Source organism: Alligator mississippiensis, chromosome 3, assembly GCF_030867095.1.
Source record: "Alligator mississippiensis isolate rAllMis1 chromosome 3, rAllMis1, whole genome shotgun sequence".
Classification (NCBI taxonomy): Eukaryota; Metazoa; Chordata; order Crocodylia; family Alligatoridae; genus Alligator; species Alligator mississippiensis.
In genome coordinates this window covers 63934406-63952055 of record NC_081826.1, presented here as the reverse complement: position 1 = coordinate 63952055, position 17650 = coordinate 63934406, and the positions used below count along the sequence as shown (strand labels likewise).

The 17650-nt window shown below is 42.7% G+C and overlaps 1 protein-coding gene across 10 annotated transcripts in view; it reads left to right on the top strand.

Moving 5' to 3' along the window:
- The window catches only part of SGK3 (serum/glucocorticoid regulated kinase family member 3), an 86267-nt gene extending 70758 nt beyond the window's left edge, over positions 1–15509 (top strand). For 7 of the 10 annotated variants that reach the window (XM_019498659.2, XM_019498656.2, XM_019498657.2 and 4 more), the window contains 8 exons: positions 1050–1235; positions 5566–5678; positions 5919–5955; positions 6073–6159; positions 7306–7401; positions 8293–8448; positions 9998–10087; positions 14292–15509. In XM_019498659.2, the coding sequence (XP_019354204.1) occupies positions 1050–1235; positions 5566–5678; positions 5919–5955; positions 6073–6159; positions 7306–7401; positions 8293–8448; positions 9998–10087; positions 14292–14462 (936 nt within the window). In that variant the 3' untranslated portion in view covers positions 14463–15509. The remainder of the gene's footprint in view (positions 1–1049; positions 1236–5565; positions 5679–5918; positions 5956–6072; positions 6160–7305; positions 7402–8292; positions 8449–9997; positions 10088–14291) is intronic. The other 3 variants (XM_019498660.2, XM_019498661.2, XM_006261989.4) reach the window with 1 other exon arrangement.
- The last annotated feature ends 2141 nt before the right edge of the window (positions 15510–17650 follow it).

Genomic DNA, 17650 nt, shown 5'->3' with positions numbered 1-17650 from the left:
CTATTGAACTTGCTCATTACAATTAAAGATGTTGAAGCTATTAAAATCTACAGCAACATAGAATTCATTGTTCGTAAGATTATCTTCATAAGTCACTTATGAAAACTTCTAATGTTAACATTAATGCACAATTTCAATCCAAAATTTTTCCTTGGTTGTAGAAACTATTCTTTCTTTTTCCTCCTGTTTCCTTCTTTTCTGACATTGCTATAAAGAAAATATACCTCTCTGAATGTGTATATGTTGCTGACTTTCTTCAGCACTTATAAGTATTCTTTCTTTTTTTCATCAACGTTTAGATACCAGATTCTTGAGCAGTTGAAAGGTTTTTTGGCAGACTTAACATAATTGAATTGACTTGTTAAGAGTTACTGTGCCATTGCATCCATTCCATAGCTTTGCATGCCATAATTAAGACTTAATTATTATACCCTTGTTATCTGCAGCATTCTTGTCCCTCTGAATACCACTAATGCATCTGAGGAGTCATTAGTAACTTAAGGAGGAACCTGTTAAAATGTATAGGCTCCTGGCAACACTTTCACAAGGTACTTTGGAGCATATTGATACTTTAAAAAAAAAAAAAGTATCAAGTCTCCAGGCCTAGGTGGGGGTGTATGCATGTAGATGTACCTATATATATATTTACAGCCAAGAGCTCAAGTAGAAAGTGACTCTGGGCCTTTGTGCATGCCACAAAATTAGCCTCTGAAGCAGCTTGAATGCCTTTTTGCACTCTTTAATGGCTTTGCTCTTTGCACATTCAGTGGTGTATTCTGCTTTAATGGAGTTGCTGTTTGCATGCTCAGCCATGTATTCCACTTTAAATGACTTTGGTATGTAGCAAGATAAAACACCTCCAAGGTATTTTAGTTTGCTACCTAACAAAGTGCAACAGTGCACAGGGCTCTGGAAGCTGATATGCCTGGGGCTGGGCAGGCCCCATGCAGCTCAGAGGCTGTGGGACCTGGTGGCAGCCCGTGAAGGCAGGCTTCGCTGAATTGTGGCGAGCCTGATCTTTTTTTTCTTTTTTCTTTTCCCCTCCCCAGAGCCTGCCTGCCTGCCTGAGCTATGCGGGGGCTCAGTGCTTCTCTCGGCAGCTACAGTGCCCCCTGGGACTGCCCAGGTCAGGTGCCAGCAAGCGGGTACTGCCTTGGGGGCCCCTGCGCAGCTCAGGAACCACTCAGCCTGCCAGCAGCTCGCCCCCTCCCCCTCCACCACCACTGAAGAGGCAGGTAAAGATCAGGTCCCCACCCTTGTGTACACACCACAGAAGTTTAGTTCAGTTTAATTCTCCCTAAATTGAAGCAGTGTTTTTAAAAACCCACTGTTTCAATTTAGGGAGGACTAAACTGAATTAAACCCCTGTGGTGTATACAAGCAGCCTGAGCAGCTAGTTAACATCAGAGCAGCTGTATACAGGCAGTCCTTGACTTGCAACTTTTTGAGTTGCGATTAACGTCACTTATGATGTTTATAAGTTGACAACCCGTTCTGACATGGGTTTCGTCTTTATGATGGTTACTACTGCGTGCAGCTGGTAAATGGGGGAGGGGGAAGGGAAGGGGAGTGGGGGGCAGATCAAGGCCCCTGCAGTGAGGAAGGGACTGGGACTGAGGCTGGGGCAAATGCTGCCCAGCTGGGCCTGGGAGGATGCGGGACTGAACTGTGGCTTGTCGGGGTGTGGGGAGGGAGGGGGGCAGCAGCTCCCACCACTGCATGCTTCTTGTCTGGTGGCTCGACCAGCAGTTCCTGCCACTGCTCCCACTGGTGGTCTGGGAGGGTGTGTGCGCCCCCCCCCCCGGATCTGCAGGGGTGGGGTGGACAAGGCTGCACCAGGCTGTTCTCCAGGTGGGCGGCAGGGGCTATGGTGAATTTTCAGGTGGCTGCAGGCTCCTCATAGCCCCTGCTCCACTGCCTGCCCCACCCTGATCCGGGGGCACACGCCTCCGCTATGCCCTCCGGCCACTTGCCCAGTTGGGGCAGGACAGGCATGGAGCGGAGCTGCTGTGCTGCCTCCAGACAAGCAGCATGTAGCAGTGGGAGCCAACCCCCTTCTCCTCACCCCCCCCAGATGAGCCAAAGCTTTGAGTGTATGGGGGGAGCATGTGCCCCCAGATGCGGGGGGGGGTAAGCAGTGCAGCGGGGGCTGGGAGGGGCTACAACCATCCAAAAATTTGCTGTGGCTCCTGTCACCTGCCCGGAGCACAGCCCAATGCAGCCCCAGCCCCACCCTGCCCCACTCCTTGCAGATATGGGGGCACCCCCCCCCATGTCCTCCCGGACTGGAGGCAGGAGCAGCAGCAGGAACCGCCAGTCGAGCCACCAGATGAGCAGCGTGCAGTGGCGGGGGCTGCCGCCCCTCTCTCCCCGTGCCTGCCTGGCCCCAGTCCCAGTCTCTCCTTTACTGTGGGGGTCATTGATCTGCCCCCCCTTCCCTTTCTTCTTCGCTTCTACCACTTACCAGCTGCGTGCAGCGTCGACTGTCATAAAGGAGCCAATCCCCCATTTGTAACAGTGTTCCTATGGGAAAATTGGTTCTGAGTTTTGACATTTCCACTTAAGATGCGGTTTTCAGGAATGAATTGTGTCATAAGTCTGAGGACTGCCTGTACTTACAACTATTGAAGGGTAACAGGTCTTGTACCTATATTTTTTTTTTAAAGGTTCTAGATGTGATTTTAGGAAATACAGATTAAATTAGCCATCTGCATCTGGCAAATTGATTTAAATTATCAAAAACAGAATAACGGACCAACTGAAGAATTATGATGAGAATTAGTCAGCATGTTTGCTGCAAAGGAAAATTGGCTGTTGTGATCTTTGAGTATTCTTTGAACATGTCAACCAGTTCTTCTTTTGTGACACAAAATTTAAGCTTTCAAAGGGCCTTTGACAAGGCTTGGTGCAAGAGACTGTTAATTAGAACTTCGGGGTTAGGGACAGACATTCAAAAAGCCTGAGTTGAATTGATTCAGTCTTTGCAGGTTAGTCTAACCTGGCTAGGCTGAGCCAGTTTGTAACAAGACGGACATTCTTTCTGGGCTGAGGAAATTTAGGCATATGCTAGGAGGTGCTAGAGCAGAATCTAGGGGGTGCTAGAGCAGTCCTCGCTTCTCTTGCACAATGCTGAGCTGAGGGGGTACACTTTGATTAGGGAGGTCTGCCTGCACCATCCCAGGCTTTTCCCTGCTGGCTGCTCAAGGGACGGGAGTGGTGCCAGACCCCAGCCCTCTGCTGGCACTCTAAGGCAAGGGGCGGGGGGTACAGTGCATGCATCTGTTGATGATACATAGAGCTTTTTAATCTCCTTTCCTGCTTCTTTATACTGTCTGCAGCAAACTGACAGGCGAGTAAGCCAGCAAGGGGCTGATAACGGTGTTTATCACCCCAGCAGCAAAACAATTGCCTCTCCATTAGTTCAAACTCTTCTTAAACAGCTTACCAACTAACCTGTTGATTAGCTCAAAAAAACTCTAAGTGGTCACTGTTTAGTCTACCTGTCCCAGTGAAATTGGAGAGACACACACACAGACACCTCTCGGCATTAGCTAACATACCACAGGCTTAGGGTCCATGGGGCTGGGGTCTGTGCTGTGGAGATGGGAGGGAGGGAGGGAGGGTAGGGATTCCTGCTTGAGCAGTGAGGTGGGGTAGGGAAGGAGGAAGCCAGATAGGCCCTGCTGTGCCTGCATTCTCTGCCAGATCTCCAGCCAAGGAGCAGAGGGGAGGAGCCAGCCCTGCTCTGGAGCAGAGAGCCCCACCTAGCTCAGAGAGCATGCTGGGATGCTGCGGGATTCTGGTTCATCTCAAACCAGTAAGGTGTCTGGGACAGACATTGTATAACCCGGTTTAACCCAAATCAGTTAAGTCTGATACTATGTTCAACCAGGTTTATCTCAAACTGGTTTCAGCCATTTTCAAACTGGTTTATGCGCACTGAACATCTGTTCTGTTACAGGTTTAAGCCAGTTTCTGATCACTTAAACCAGTTTATGTGTAATGTCTGTCCTTAGCCTAAATGTATAAAAACCCATATGAATAGGGAACATGCAACTGAATGATGTTGGAAAATGAAAACTAATACTCGTTGTAGGGACTGCTGCTTAACATTCTAAATTATACCAGCTTAAGCAGACTTGAATAAAAATCTCTTAATTTTCATGTGCAGCCAGGAAAACCCAAGCTATTGGGTATTATCTTTAGCTAACTAGCTACTATTGATAAATGGGTTCATGAATAATTTAGGGAGTATACAACTTGCAGAAATCTTGTGGTTTAGCTCTAGCTGACAGTATCTCAGCTAAGAGTGCTCAACCCCTGGCCCATGTTGCTCCCCAAGGGTACAGAAATTTGGCAGCATGGAAGTGGTGACAGTGTTAACTGCTGCAATTGGAAATCTCAGCAAATTATCACAGCCACTGCTCCTCCACTGCTAAATTTCTGGACCTGTGGCTGGATCACAGTCCCACAGGCAGAGCTGGATCCAGTTCGTGCAGGATTGGGTCCATAGACTAATCCCACGCACCATCCCCATGTGGGATCTGGCCCATGGACTAATCCTGCATCACTCCTTCTGCCCATGGGGCCTGAAGGTTGGGTGCCACTGCTACAGGCAATATTGGTCATTTAATCTCAAAGAAATTTCAAAGCTGAAAAGGGTCAAGTAGACAGGCCATGAAAGCAATTTAAAGTCCAGGGAGCACCGACATGAAAAAAATCAAGATGGTATCCTTTGGAAGTGTGATAAATGAATATATAAAAAAAAAATGAATGGGATGGAGAATAGCATAAAGTTTGATTAATGAACTTCTGCTCTCCCATCTTGTAATACAAGTATATGTTGGCAAAAGGCCTTCTCCTGCTTGGAGTGTCTCAAGAGCATAAAACACCTGAGTGATCTCTGAATAGAGTAATAATATAAGAATTTGCATAAAATGTAAGGAAGTTCTGTCTATGTGGAAAGTTATCTAATCAGGGTTGGCCAGCCCACAGCATGCATGCCACAGGTAGTATGGGCAGCATCTGTGCATGGCATGCAGCAGATTGAGGAAGGAGCAGAAAGTAGAGCTAGAGTTCAAGCAGGGGAAGGTGAATCGGGGTGGCTTTTAGGGAGGGCATGGAGCTTACCTCATGTCACATCTAATTAAACACCCACTGGTTTTAAACTATACTGTTTATGTTGTTTATCTTCCAAATAAGTAGATGGATTTCTGGCTGTGGAATGCCACCTAGCCGACCTTCATCATCTGTTTAAATAGGTTCTATTGCCCAAACTTGGCTTTAGCAGAGCATGCGGTACTGTTATTTCTGTCAATTTACACATCTTTCTGGATATTGTTGGAGTTACAGAAGGGAAAGATGTGAAAGTAAATAAAGGGAAGGATAGATGTGATTTTGCAAAAATTATTGTTCTGGTTCACTATTTTCAAAGTTGTTTTGTTCTGTTCTGCTTTTTATTAAAATGCAAAGTAAAAATGACCTTTATGTTGTTATAAAGAGCTGCACCTTGCATTTCTGATATTTTTGTCACCTTGTCTGATTTACCTCTTCACATATTTACAGCTATTCTTTCATTTACAAAGAGAACGTTCCTTTCCTGAACACAGAGCCAGATTTTATGCTGCTGAAATAGCCAGTGCTTTGGGCTATTTGCACTCTATCAATATTGTATACAGGTAAACAACATTTCTAAATTGTATTCTTGTGCTGCATAATTATGAATGTGGCAACACAGATTATTGACTAAAACAACTGAGTGCAATCTTGTTGTAGAGCATAACATAGATTTAATGATTCCTAATAAAACTTCTGACTACTGCTTAAGAATAGAAGACTGCCTCAACATGTTTAAAGATTTGTGTAAAAGTGACTGCTCATGAGTTATGTTTTTAATATAATTTCTTTGTTTTTAATAGGGATTTGAAACCAGAAAACATTCTCTTAGACTCACTGGTAAGTATATGTTTCTGATGTTCTGGATTATCCTTCTTACATGTAAGATCACTTATATTTGCTCAGCCTTAAATTTTTCTGTTATAACAGAATCTGTTTGTTTTTTTCCCTTTATAGGGACATGTTGTTTTAACAGATTTTGGGCTCTGTAAAGAAGGGATTGCTACTTCTGACACCACTGCAACTTTTTGCGGGACACCAGAAGTAAGTTAGCACCGTTTTGGTAGCCAGTCTGCTGCTGCTAAATGTTTGAATCAAATATTAATGTTTTTGCTCAATGTTTACATTGCTAAATATTTAAAGCTTAAAAATTTGGAACCTAGAACTTCAGAATTCATGTAAGGGACACATTCATAAGGCTAACTTTGGAACTGAAGTTAGGACTTGACATACCAAACACAACAAGTTACTACATTAAGCTGGTAGACACTACATAGCAGTAGACTAGCTTGCTGGTACTAGAAATTTCCTGTACCATTCTTGCCTACTTTGATTCCATGGTACTGAAGTTTCTAGATCACTGGTTTCCAGTCTCTTCTACTCCTAGGCAGATCTCACTTCTAATCTGAGCCTGACTGCTGTAATTAAATTTGTGGGGCTTACAACTCCTAGTTTAGGAACCACTGACCTGGATCCTGAATGGGCTTTCCATGAGACATGCAGACTGTTTGGTGTCCAGTTTTTGATGCTCTGGTGTAAGATTTTTTTTGCAAGCTGTGTCCCTCCACTGATTTGTAGCAAAGAGCCACTGGATAAATTTCGCATCTGTTGACTTAATCCTGTGCCTTTGTCATAAGTCTTACTGAAACAATAGAGATGATATAACTATATTGTAGCGTTAGGGAGGGACACGAAAGATATCCTTGATGTTGAAGAATGAAATGTTTCCACTTGACTTTCCCATTTAGAAATCCTTCATCCATTATTTAAGCTTATGAGGGCACCAGCAGTTGGATAATGGCTTACTTGCCTTGAGACAGGAAATGCCATTGGCAAAAGGAAGCTGGTTCTTTGCAGATTCCCGTGTTGTGGTTCCAGCTTTAAGCCAAATTTTTTATTTTTCTGCTTGGCTGACTAGCTGAAGTCGAAGTTCAGTGACCTTTCTCTGAAACTTGTAAGAACTGTGAAGTCAGAAATGACAAATCAGCTTGTCAGTAGAGAAAATGCTTAATTCAAACTGGGGAACAGTTGTCTGATTCACATGCCAGCCAAATGTCAAAGAGATCAGTTTGCCTTCAGAACAAGGCAAATCTTTAGCAATCTATATAAACTGGTCTATTCATGGTAAAACATTATCTTTTATTGAAACAAGTGGTTTACCATAACCAGACTAACTTTTTTTCCTTCTAGTATCTTGCCCCTGAAGTGATCAGAAAGCAGCCGTATGACAACACAGTAGACTGGTGGTGCCTTGGGGCAGTTCTTTATGAAATGCTTTATGGGTTGGTATGTATTTAATATTCCCCCATTCAACTTATATCCACAGTTAATGACACCATTTAAAAGTTTTTTAAAATGTGCCTTCATTAACGAATAACTTGGCACCAGTTTGCCTTTTGAACTTTGTTTTGCCTTTTGGCATCTAAATTTCAGTCCTCCAGCAAACTATACCATTAATAACCCTGACTTGGTAGGGACTAGCAATCTTCATCCAAGGGATATCATGAGTCATTTAAATCAGCAGTGCTGCCCAGTAACTCATGCTAAACTAAACATTTTTGCTAAATGTCAGTGCCAAAAACAGTCAAGTATTATTTTGTGAACCTTTCCAATATTAACCTTGATTCTTTTTATTTCTTGTATTTTAAGAAAGCAATCTTATGTTTCAGCTTGGGTTTATTTTCTGTAACTGCTTGTACAACAGCTTGTTCTGTAGATCTCCTTTCCTCTATATTTCCTTACAAAATGCAAACCTAGGATCCTATTCCTATATGAAGATTTATAGCAATGTTGGGACAGCTTAATTCACCCATGTATGTGCTCCCTTGGGCAAGCTCAATAAGAGTAAGTGTGGATATGGTCTACAGTGTTTGGGTGATAAGTTGCTGGGCAGAGCATATAAGATTCCAGAAAGAGTCAACAGAGAATTGGTCTCCTTATGTCCTAGATCTCATGTGGAGTAAAGGATTTAGCAGGGAGTGGGCCAGGCATATTTTAAGTTGAAAAGAATAGCATCTACTAACTCTGTCCACAGAGCAGCCAACAATAGGATGGGGCAGTTTCTTACTGCCAGCAGATTGTTTTTTCTGACAGAATATTTTTTTACCCAATCTTTTGAAACTAATGTACTGAATAGCACGACTTCCTAACCACATTTGTCTTGTTGTTTTTGTACAGCCACCTTTTTACTGCCGTGATGTTGCTGAGATGTATGAAAATATTCTTCACAAACCCTTAAATTTGCGCCCAGGAATCAGTCTGACAGCCTGGTCTATTTTAGAAGACCTCTTGGAGAAGGACCGACAAAATAGACTTGGAGCAAGAGAAGACTTTGTATGTAATGACTTGGCCATACATTTTTCTGGCACTGCTTTATTAAAATGACACCCTCAGGTTTAGATTTGCAACTCAGCTTTACATGTAAGAGACAAGAGGAGAGAGCTGCTTTGAAAAAACACCTGTTATCACCCAAAAACCTTGAAGGAGAGGAGTACAGAAACAGTTTTTTGTGGAACTTAATGTTCAGAGCTTGGCTTCGTTAGTACCTGTTAGTAAAGGAAACTCATTTCCTAGCATAGCATTCTCTTAGTTGGATAGATGTAACTGCTGTCTCTGCTGAAACAGGAAAAGAAGCAAAACAAAAACAGTTATTGCTCTGGTAATGTCAGCTTCATTGACCTGAAAAAATGCCACATTTTTTTAAACGGGGGAAGGTGGACCAATAGTATGGGAGCAGAGTTGATTTTTTTTTTTTTCAGGCTTCTAAAATGGCATTAGAATAGCAGAAAGCATTTCTGGAAACTGCCAGTGTTCCTTGTTAAGTTTGAAGAGGCTTAGAGAAGTTCTGAACTGTCACGGGATGGTGCTTTCTCCTTTGTGTTTCTAGGTTTGGCTAGTCCAACATGAGATTTCATAGGCCAGCATAGAAGTTCAGTTAAACTGCTGCAGCACCATTATTACATTTTTGCAGCATGAAGTAAATGAAGAGGCAATGATGTTTGGGAGGCATAGTGTTTACTGCTTCAGGTATAAACAGAGGGTGTACTGCAGAGTCCTCTTGAGAAAGTGCCCTATATTAGCAAGTTTTGTTAACTGGAAGCAGGAGTATAAGTGCTATTTTAAAAACCACCTTGACATGTGGTTTGCTTCAGATCTTGACTTATATTCTTAAGCAGAAAAATTATTTTCTCAGATAAGTATGATCATGAGAATGAATCACAGAAAGTATCATAAGAATGATGCCGTATTTGGTCAGACCATAGTATCTTGTCTCTTTGTCCCATCCATATCTGTTTTCTTATTTGTTCCCTGGAATTTCTTGTGCTCCCAGTGGTCTCCCTCACTGAGGGAGGTTTGTAGTTCTCTTGGTGGGTGTAGGCCTACCACTACTCACACAGAAAATAGGCCTGTGTCTCAGTGGCACAGAACAGATGTGAATGAGAAGAGTCCTTATGCAGGAGAAGGGGACACATCAGCCTGGTTACACCTTTTTCCCCCCTTACAACTTCCACTATTTAGAATACTCAGAATTCCTAATGTGAAGGTTGCAGTCCTCCTGTCATGCTTAATATGTCTGATGGACCTATCGTGCATGAATTTGTCTAATTTCCTTTTGAGCCTTAGTTGTTAGCTTCTACAACATCCAACTGCAATGAGTTCCATAAGTTAATTACATGCTGTGTGATCTGATACAGAAACAAGGCAACACAAAAAAAAATATAAGCCCAATGTGCCATTAGTTAGTTTTATTATTCCTCTTAAAAGGTATGACTAAAACTTGATAGGGAAATATTTTTGGACAGGCAGGCCAGGATATTTGAATCTGGTATAGTGGAAGGATCTCTGAAACAACTAAAAGCTTATCTTTGCTTCTTTTTTGCAGCTTGAAATTCAAAGGCATCCTTTCTTTGAATCTCTCAGCTGGACTGACCTTCTTCAGAAAAAGATTCCCCCACCATTTAATCCTAATGTGGTAGGTGCCATTTGTCTTCTCAGATTATTCTTTTAAAATCTCTGTTTCAATAGCACCACTCAGTGGGAAGAGAAGAACTGTACCTCACTGTGGCAGATAATAGCAACCCCAGAGGACTGTGTTGCTGACCATTTGAGCTGCTTTAGTATAGGGGCTCTTAAGCCAGGAGAGCAGAGAAACCATTTTCTCATTGAAAAGTCACAGGCAGCAGCATGCCAGTAGCACGCTGGCTGTCCTGTTGTCATAGTAGTGCATCCACTTGTGATAAAGTTGAAATTTGTGTAGCATCAGTACAGATGTTGGGGGCTGATACCAATAGCTGATATTTAAGGAGGCATATTGGCTGATACCAATCTGATATCCTGGTAAGTCCGGTGTGGTGGAAGGGGAGCGAATGGGTGTGGGGGGGCAGACCAACACCCCCCACAGTGAGGGAGGGGTCGGTGCTGAGCAGGCATGGGCAGCCCCACGCCGGGTGAGGGGCTGCTTTTCCCACGCTCCGCACCAGCTTGTAACCTGCCCCCGCGGTCAGCCTGGGCCCCGCAACGGCTCTGGGCTTGCCCATTGCGGCTGTGCACAGCAGGAGCAGCTGCGGCACACCCCCCCCCCCCCCCATGCCGGGCAGTGTTTGCTGCTGCTGCCTGCCCGGAGCTTGTGTGGTGCCTGGTGTGGCAAGCAGGGGGCTGCAGCTGCTGCCGCCACCGCCATGCACAACCCTGGCGGGTGAGCCCGGGGTCGGCATGGGGCCCAGGCTGGCAGTGGGGACGGGTTACAAGCTGGTGCTGAGCGCAGGGAAAAGCAGCCCCTCGCCCTCCATATGGCCAGCGCCCCGCGCTTCTGCCGCTCGCAGCCCACCTGGGGCTGCCTGAGCCTGCTCCAGACAGTCCCGCACGGGCTGCAAGCGGCTGCAGCAAGGAGGGAGCGCCGGCCACGGGGTAGGGGAGGGGCCGCTTTCCCCTGCACTCAGCACCAGCTCCTTCCCTACGGGGGAGCAGGGGGTCGGGGCTGCACGCTGCCCCTGCCTGTACCGTGGGGCTGGGGGGCACTGGGAGTGAGCGGGGGCATGGGGCCCACACCGGTGCCAGCAGGGCCCAGAGCAGGGTGGCAGGAGTTACAGGGTCCCGGTCCGCAGGGGCTCTATGGAGCTGGGCCAGCTCCCCCCTCTCCCCGCTGGTGCAGCCCAGCCTGGCTCCACATGCCAGCCTGCACCCCACTCTGGGCCCCACCGTCGCTGGCCCTGAAACATTGGGACATTGGTCCCAAGATGGTGACCAGGGAGCGGGGCATCTGTCAAGGGGTGGGGCTACCCATGTGGCCCTTGACAGCTTGCTAAAAATGGGTAAGAGGCCCTTCACCTGAAATAATTGCCCGACCCTGGTTTAAATGCACCCGTAGTCAGTTTATTCCTGTTTTTCTTGAGTCAACAATGGGTTTTTTTTAGCTTAATAACATTTTTTTTGTGCTTGGTTTTAATTTTATGACAATTTTTAAAGAAACTCGTTAGTCCTTGTTTTGTTAAAATGATTAAGCCAAACTGTTAAGCTGTCCATCACCACTACAAATCATCCTAGTACCCCTTTTCTTTCCAGATTTGAATTACTCCCCTGAATAAGGGTCTCCAGGATTAAAACGCTACATACTAACGATTGATGCTAGTGCCTTAGTACAGGGGTGGCCAACCTGTGGCACAGATGCAACCGGAGGTTACAGGCAATCTGTGTATGCGGCCCACTGCAGATTGGGGGCAGATGCAGAGATCAAAAGGCAAAGAGATTGGGTAGGGAGCACAGGACAGGGAACAGAAAGAGTAGCAGGCAGGGCACAGGAAGAGAATTGGAGTGGCATTTGCAGAAGGGCTTGGGGCTTAATTGGTGGCACACCTGCCAGAAGGGTTGGCCTTCACTGTTCCAAGACACTGGTAATTCCCTGCTGCTACTTGTAATACATTACCTACACCTCCATTTTATTTGCCTTTCAGGCTGTATTGGTGTCTTGACCCTGTAATCAAGTAATATGCTTGTCTTTCACCTCCTTAGTTGTCTCCAGTCAGTGACACCCAAGCCTAATTAGCAAGGCCAATCTTTGAGGAACTCCAGTTGTAGTCTCCCTCCAGACTTTTACTTCCTCTATTTGCATAGCCCATCATCCTCTTTCCTCTTACTCAGTTCATTATTCATTTTATGGGTTTTTTCCCAATAATTTATCTTCCCATCTTAACTAATAATTTCCCATGTGACACTATCAGTTATTTAAGTTATTGTGTATGTGTATATGTTTCTTTGTTGTTTGTCTTTTTGGGTTTTTTTTAAACTGAAGTTCATGTAATATAGATCTTCTGCATGTCCTTTATTTAGAGAAGTGGTTCTCAACCTTTCTAGACTCAACACCCCTCATTAGATTCAAGGCACTCTTTGGAAAATGCCAGCTCTTAGTTTTCACTTGTTTTTGACTACAGACAAACAATAGAGCAATTCTTCCATTTTAATGAACTGAGAGAGACCACAGCAGGTCAGAATATATCTAGTACTATGGATATCAATTTGAAATCTCTGGGTTTATCTTGTGCATCATGTTTGCACTTGTAATAGTGGTAATATTGTGCAACACCCTTAAAAGGATTCCAAGGCATCCCAGGGCACTGCAGCATCCTCAGTGAGAATCACTGATATAAAAAATCTGTTACCTTATCACAGAAAGGGATTGGGTTTGTCTGGTAAAACCATGCTTCATTTAATTTAATTTTCAATTTACCGTACGTAATTTACCTCCCCTACTCATTAAATCTATTTACCTCAATCTGTTCTGAAGCTCTGCAAGTATAACTGCAGTGCCACTGAAGATCATGTACTCTCTCTAGATCGCACTTCCCCTAATTACAGGTAATTTTTTTTTCCTATTCTACGCCCCATTTTGAAATAATTATTTTAAAATCCTGGCGGCCAGTCCTGTGATTTTGTAAGCCAATCTTTCCGTGTCTGGCAGATCTGGATGTCCCCAACTTGAGCTCATTAAGTTCCTTGAGTGGAATAGTTTCTGCTTCTCTGTTCCCCTTAGTTATCCTGCCTTTACTCCACCATTGCTGCAAAAATTGTCCTATTTTTTTCTTATTTGTATGGCCACAAGATCTTTTACTATATGGAAAGGGGGATTGTATGTTTGGGGTATTCATAAAATCTAATATATTTTTGTGGTATTTTTGTTTATGATTTTTCCCCCTATTCTTATTTTACCCACACACTTTGACATCCAAGATTTGTATCTTGCTTGTTCCTCCTCCCCTTCCTGCCCACCCCTCCATCCATTCCTTATAGGAACTCTATTGCTAATATCCTTTTTGGGAGATACTAATAATCCATTTCTCTCTGGAACCCTTTTTTCAGATTTTTTTTCTCGCTGCTTTGGTTATGTACTCAGTTCTTACACCTTTGCTTTCAAGAAATTCCAAACCTCCTGCATTTTGTAGTTGACTAGATAGAAGAGTTTACGGACTTAAGGACTTTATACTCTTTGAAACAAAACCATAAATTCAGGCTTACTTTATCTTTCACTATGATCCATGATCAACCTTGGATCAAGTTTGTTTCTATGACTAGCTCTTCTATTTGCCAATACCAAGTGTAAAATAGAATCATCTCTCTTGATTCAGAGGTTCAACTATGACATCCAGGAACACATGGGCCATACTGTTGTTATTAATATTTATTCTGTCTGGAAGTTAGTGCTGTTGTAAGAAACTATTCTCAGTAGTATTGCTTTAAAATATTCAAAGATGAAAATAAAAAGGAGCACATGGTTTCTGTACTTTTTTTGTATTTCTCTTCCAAAGCTTTAGGAAGCAGCACTTTTTTTTTCTTCTGAAATTGTTTTATCAGACTTTGGTTTGTCCTACTTTAAAAGTAATCACTCCAGGTTTTTGGCCTGCAATATAGTTCAAAGCAAAAACTTTATAGGCATTTTTAGGGACTGCTGCTCTTTTCATTTACGGGAGGATTTAACTTTTAAGTTGAAATCTAATAATCTGTGCTTCCTAAAAAAAACTACTTAAAAATAGAAATGCCATGTTAATATAACTAATAATTGCTCTCTACAAATCCATTCATAGCATCTGATGAAGTAAGCTGTACTCTCTCTCAGTGAGTTAGTTTATAAGCTACTACTCTGTCTGCCTTCTGCCTAATAATTGTTTGTTTATTATTTTTCTTAGGTTGGCCCAGATGATATCAGGAATTTTGATGCAGTATTTACAGAAGAAATGGTTCCGTATTCGGTTTGCATCTCCTCGGACTATCATTTTGTAAATGCCAGTGTACTGGAAGCAGATGATGCGTTTGTCGGATTTTCTTATGCACCACCTTCTGAAGACTTGTTTTCTTAGAAGGTTAGGAATCTGTAAATGCCTCACAAATACAGATCTTAAGATGAACGAAAATGTTAGGGCGTAAACATATTCCAAAATGTGTACCTAGTGCCTCATTTTATATGTAGGGTTAAAACTTAGGAACAGATTTGCTCTGCTGTATATGAGAAAATTGGGCATTTTGAATGGCTTTCTTTAGGATGTAAACTGTTACTCCAGCTGCATAGTATATTTTAAAAAGTTCTTTAGAAGCTGTTCCTTACATTGATCTGTTTTTAAGCAAGAACACTGACTGACTGTTTTCCTCCAGGTTTATATTTAATGCCTCTCCAGGATTTGGCTGTCTTTAGTAGCAGCAAACTTAGCACACTTATAAATGCCTTTGTAATTATTTACAGTGACTTATGTGCTTGAATTGTAACTATGCAACTGTCTTTTGTACATCATTTGTTGAAAAAAGATAAATGTTTTCCATGTTTCATCAATTTTTTAAAATGCAAGTTCATTACTTGACAGCACTTACCCTAAATTTTAATTCCTCATTTAACTGCAAGGATTCCTACAGAATGAAAAGTTGCTCACTTAAGACTTCTTTATCACCTTACTTATATTCATCATTACCTTACTCTGGAAGTAATACATTTTGAGGTGTAAAGGACTGTTCACAAAACAGGCTGGCACAAACTAACCCTAAAGGTTTGGGAACATTACTAATTGCACTGTCTATAACTCACCTTTTCTATGGTGAAACATCTAATTGACAAATTTATCAGCATTAAAAAATATTCTTGGTTAAAAAAAATATTTTTTCCAAAGATTTGTTGGGCAATAATTTATTGCTACCTTTTGAAGGCAATCTTGCTTATGCCCTATAGAAGGGAAATAAATGGTGCCAAAAATTAGGTTTGTTTAATTTCTTGTATGTATTTGAAATACTAATATATTCCAAATTAATTGTACCAATATTCATAGTTGTTTTGTCTTTCTCTATTTTAATATGTACCAACTCTTGGATCTTCACTTGATACTTGGGGGAAAATAGCTATTAAACTACCTTTTCAATTATTTCAGTAATGTGAAAATATATATGCTGTACATGGTGTGTGCTTCTTGTGACATACACACACACAAATGAAATGCTAACGCTGACCAACTTGTTTGAGACTTAACAAAACAAAACAAAACACATGGAGCACAACTTGGAATCTGATTCCAGTTGTAATGTAGTTTCCTATAATATTGTTTTGTGATCTATGTTATCTGTATATAACAAGTTGTTTTTGTCTGCCACTAAATGTGTGGTTTTATTCACAAATGCATTTCAGCGTCTCAGTAACTTAGTTATAAATTAATGCTTTTCAATGGAAATGACAAGCCATACTTGGAGTTTATCATCAGAGACACTTGAAATGCTTGTTGTTTAGAGGTGACACAAGTTGCATTTTTAACAAAACATGAGCCAATAAAAGAAACACTTGTGTAATTAAAAATAGTTCTTTTTTAGACTACTGTATAGGGAAGTTGCAGAACTCGGAACTGAAGCTTGAAGCAAGAATTCTCCCCTACTTGCACAGTGATGAACTGGATATTGACAAACTGACACAGTGTCAGCAAGAGTGGATAATTGAAATGGTACTGGTGGGAAGGAGGGAGAAGTGGAGGAATCGTATATAATTCTACTGATTTTAATTTCTAGTTAACTCTTAAGATTTTTCTTAGTGGCCTTGTATAGCCTACACTTCTGAAACTTAATTTTGGTGGATTTTGTAGCATTGTATCAATTTAGAAGAGGATGCAGCTGAATGTGAAGAATTGGAGAAGAAGAATGTGAAAAATTGGAGAAGTAAGCAGCTACATAGTCAGGTCTGTTGCAGTGGATAAGCTGTAACTATAGAAATAGTTTCTCTCTAAAGTTATAAAGGATGGTCAAATACAGCAGCAAGCTCATCTTTCCTGGTTTTACACACATCTTTAAAAAAAAAAAAAAAAAGATGGAAAGCTTCTTGCCATGTATTGGGATTTAGGGCTGTGCAAAGCTTCAGTCACTGATTCGATTTCGCCTGATTCAGTGGCTGAATCTCCAAATCGAATCAGGAGAATCTTTAATCTCTCTGAATTGAATTGGAACCCTTCGAATCAATTTGGAAAGATTCAACAATAGACACAGCTTTAACAGATTTGGATATAGACACAGCTTTAAATGTTTTTTCTACATACCTCAAGGTACTAGGTGGCTCGTGAATGCTGAGATGGTGGGGTGGATGGAGTGCAGGGCACAGAAGTGCTTCCGGTCCACTTCTGGGTTGACTGGGGAGTGCGCTGGGGGGGCCCCCCCATGCCTCCCTGGCTCGGCAACTGGTGCCTCCTGGGTCTGGCCCTGGGAGGGGCACCTGGGGTCCCCCCCCACAGCCGATTGCCGAGCTGGCGAGGTGCAGGGGGACCGCCAGCGTGTTCAGTAGTGGACCTGGAAGTACTTCTGGTCCACTTTCAGGTTGAGCGTGCAGGTCTGTCCCTGTCCTCCCCCCTACCCTCCTGTGGGGTGCTCCACCTGCCCCAGCATCTCAGCATTCATGAGCTGCACCTGGTATCTTGAGGTATTTAAAGTTTTTAAAAACATTTAAAGCTGTGTCTACGGTCGAATCGCTGATTCTCTGAATCGGCATCAAATCTTCAGATTCAGTTTCAGCCAAATCAAATTGGAGACAGTGATCCGAATCAATGAATCGAATCACTGTCCCTGATTCAGGCTGAATCCAAATCCAAATCAAATATGGCCTGTTTCACACACCCCTATTGGGATTTCTTCACACCTTTTGAAAGACTAATTTGATATCAAGTATTTTGCATATACAAATATGCTATAAGTGCCAAGAATTGTATGAGGGGTTTAGGTTGTAGCCGTGTTGGTCTAAGGACATAGGCAGACAAGGTTCCTTGGGTGAATTTGATATCTTTTATTAGACCAACCCAAATAGTTGGAGAATATTTATTAAGCAAGCTTTCGGGTTCAAAAACCCTTCGTCAGGCTAAGGAAGTTTCAGCAGTTGGTGTGTGCTCTTCCTGGAGGAATTGTATGACTAACTCCAGCTACAGCAGGGGCGGGCAATTATTTTGGGTGGAGGGCCGCTTACTGAGTTTTGGCAAGCCATCGAGGGCTTCATGACAGGCAGCCCGGGGTAGATAAATATTAATTGAAATTTTTCAGG